The sequence below is a fragment of the Giraffa tippelskirchi genome, chromosome 2 (assembly GCF_054371585.1).
Source record: "Giraffa tippelskirchi isolate mGirTip1 chromosome 2, T2T-mGirTip1v1.2.pri, whole genome shotgun sequence".
NCBI lineage: Eukaryota > Metazoa > Chordata > Mammalia > Artiodactyla > Giraffidae > Giraffa > Giraffa tippelskirchi.
In genome coordinates this window covers 152,830,668-152,833,796 of record NC_137276.1, presented here as the reverse complement: position 1 = coordinate 152,833,796, position 3,129 = coordinate 152,830,668, and the positions used below count along the sequence as shown (strand labels likewise).

At 50.8% G+C, this 3,129-nt stretch overlaps 1 protein-coding gene across 1 annotated transcript; it reads left to right on the top strand.

The window, feature by feature from the left end:
* The first annotated feature begins 783 nt into the window (after positions 1 to 783).
* LOC145537938 (transmembrane epididymal protein 1A-like) lies at positions 784 to 1,671 on the top strand. The gene has a single exon (XM_081568958.1). The coding sequence runs from the start codon at positions 784 to 786 to the stop codon at positions 1,669 to 1,671; it is 888 nt and encodes a 295-aa protein (XP_081425084.1).
* Positions 1,672 to 3,129: the final 1,458 nt, after the last annotated feature.

Sequence of the window (3,129 nt, the reverse complement as noted above, 5' to 3'; positions counted from 1 at the left end):
CTTTCATTTGTTTAAAAAACACAATATATGCAAAAACTCAATAAAGCAAAGCACAATAAAATAAGATATGTCTGCATTTAATCCTCACAACAAACCCAGAAAGGCATTATTATTCCCATTCTACAGATCAGGAAACTGAGGCTCCAGAAGACAGTAACTTGCTTACCATTCTGTGAGTTGCAAATGTTGGAGCCGAGATTCAGTCACAGTGCAGATAAACGAGTAGATCCAGTCCCATCCTGACTCTGCTGTGTTGGCTGCTGGGCCCCTTCTCCCCTCTGAGCCTTCATGTCACCTGTAAAGTTTGTTTAGCAATAACTTTCTCACAGAACTGTTGACAGATTTAACTGAGAAAAAAAAATTATGTAACATGCCTGGCACCGAGAAACAATCAGTAGAAGGGAATTAGCCGCCACCCCTCTTGGCTGGCACACCCAATTGTCTCCCTTCCCTCTTCTTGTGAAGCGGTGGGGCGGAGGTTGTGAGAGAAGGGGCAGACCTGTGCCAACAGTGAGGGGCAGAGGTTGAAATCCCAGACCTAGGATCTAAGTAAGGAAGAGAGTGAGGCACAACGCACGTACACCATCATGCCTCCAAAGAGTCACTCCCACCCAGGAGTGACTCAGAGGCTTCAGGCACCTTCCCCTGTGTGGGAAGCACAGGTGCGGCCAGATGAGGAGAATCTCTCCCCATTGCTCAAAAGCAGCCACTCTTGCTCGTGAGAAGCGCCCGTGAGGTCGCTGCTCGTCTCCAGCCAGTGGCCCTGCTGCGCACACCGAGACCATGGGGACCCTCGGGGGACACCTGGTTGCAGGGCTGTTGTTCCTCATCATAGCACTCTACTACTCAGGGCTGGTGTCCTTGGCTCTGCTACGGGGACAGAAGCTCCTCAAGCCCCCTCTGCCCCCCAGAGACAAGCGAGGACACAGGTGGTGGCACCTGGTCTCTGTGGAAGCAGTGGTGAAGGTGGTCTTCTCCCTGATCGTTATCTTGCCCGAGCTCTTCTACCCGCCGGGAACAAACCGGATGGTAATGGTGGACTGGGAGGACCCGAAGCGGCCGTTTGTGTTCAAGGACACCTGGCAGCACCTCACCATGTATGGGTTCTTCCTCTTAAGCGGAGTGGTGGACATCGTGAGCCAGGCGTGTCAGGCGCGGCAGAACGTGAAACTGGAGCGAGCAGCTGAGGCGCTGGCCTTCTGTGTGCTGGTGCTGCTGATGATAAACCACATTGAGAGCAAGAGCACCCTGGAGAGCCGCGTGCACGCCCTGTTCATGCTGCCTGCCATCCTGGTCGGCTTGGTGCTCATCATCGAGGTCTGGGTCCCCGACCAGCCCTCACTCTGGGTGCTCAAGACCTGGATGGGACTGGTGCTCAGCAACTGGCTGCTGCATCTAGGCGTCCTGATGTATGCACCTCCCTCTGGACAGCCCTGGAGCGGGGACAACCCTGTGGACCTCGCCTTTGTCACCACCTTCTTCTGCTGGCACCTGGGTTTGGGGGCTGTCATGCTGGCTGCCGTCTATGGCCTCTGCAGCCTCTGGCATCATCGCTTCTCCTCCTGGAAAAGGGCCCCAGGTGCCAAGTACCAGCCGTGCCCCCTACGTGAGAGCAGTGAAGAGCTTGAGAAGTTCAGGGCAGGGGCCCCACAACTAGATGGGGGTGTCTAGGTATAGAATCTATCTCAGCACTTCACCCTTTGTAATGAGGGTCTTGAGGATGCCCACTGTGTGCCTCGTGCAGGAACATCCTGGGATCTGCAATGTGGCTTTCCATCACAGGGGTCCCATTCCTTGTTCCGAAATGAGCCTTCTAGGATTACTTCTGTCTACCACCCTCTTCTCTCCAGACCTGTCTCTCTCCTATCCTGCTAGCCAGTGTGGTTCCTTATCATGGATTCACATAAAGTGAGAATAGGAGTAGTGCTTTTCCTCTGACAGCTTTTGGGATCCAAGAGGAAGAGAAGAAATGAGGAAATAGAGGAAATTGGAGGGTCTCTGGGGACATGGCAGGGCTCTGTATGTCCGGGGCAGAGCTGGCTTAGTGTCTGTGCTGTGTGGGCCTGCAGCTGAAGTGATAAAATATGTCCCAGGGAGTGAGCTCTGTTTTCCCATCGTGGTGAGGGCTTCTGCTTCTTCATTTCCTTTTTTGTTAAATTATTAATTTATTTTAATTGAAAGCTAATTACAATATTGTGGTGGTTTTTGCTCTGTCTTTTACTCATACTAAGTGGGGCAGGAAGAAGAGCTGGTTTTGTTGTTACTGTTTTCTCATCTAAAGTGGATGAGGCTACTGCTGCCTGGAGGAATGAGGGATGAGGGGATAGGGCAGCAATCAGGTTAGCAGGGCTCAAGTCTGGGGAAGAAGGAGACAAGGGAGGGATTTCCAAAGGTGGGTGTAAGAAACGAGGATTATATTTGTATAATTTTAGGTTGTTTGGCTTTTGCTACAACATAAAACAACTCCACTGCTTATGTAGAGTCTTTCAATAAAGTCTATGATACACATACACATGTCTTGTGTGAGTGATTCTGGAGCAAGATCAAAGAAAAGGCCCAGATTTCAGTTGATGGGAGCAGAAGGCAAGGATCACCATGAAACTGGGGGTGCAGATGACCTCAGCAGTTCTGAAGATACAGGGACTCCAAGCTGAGACGGAATCTGAGAACGCCAGCTCCTGGAACCTGCAGAACTTTCAGCCACTGTACTCACTGAGCTCCTCCCAGAAGCATGAGGTGTTAATAACTTCACATCCTCAGTGAAATATATGAAAGCAAGCTATATAAAAATACTTATCTCTGGGTACAACTAGAAAATTGCTCCTGACAGCGCATGTCTGCTTATGTGAGATGATAAAGCCAGCATTTGGAAGTCTGAAGAGGCAGGAAAAAGGGAGGAGATGCTGACCACAGTGGTGGAGGATGGACCACAGAGAAAAGTGCCCACACAATGAAGCAGCTGCAATTCTGCCACCACCCACACAGTCAGAGACGCTGTCCTCAAAGACAGAAAAGCTCTATGAAGCAGAGAGGGATGTGCATTTGCAGATGGAGGGCAAGATGGGCTGTACATTGTCCTCCGAAATATCACTGGACACTCCCTAAAGAAGTAGGGTGCATGAGTGTGGA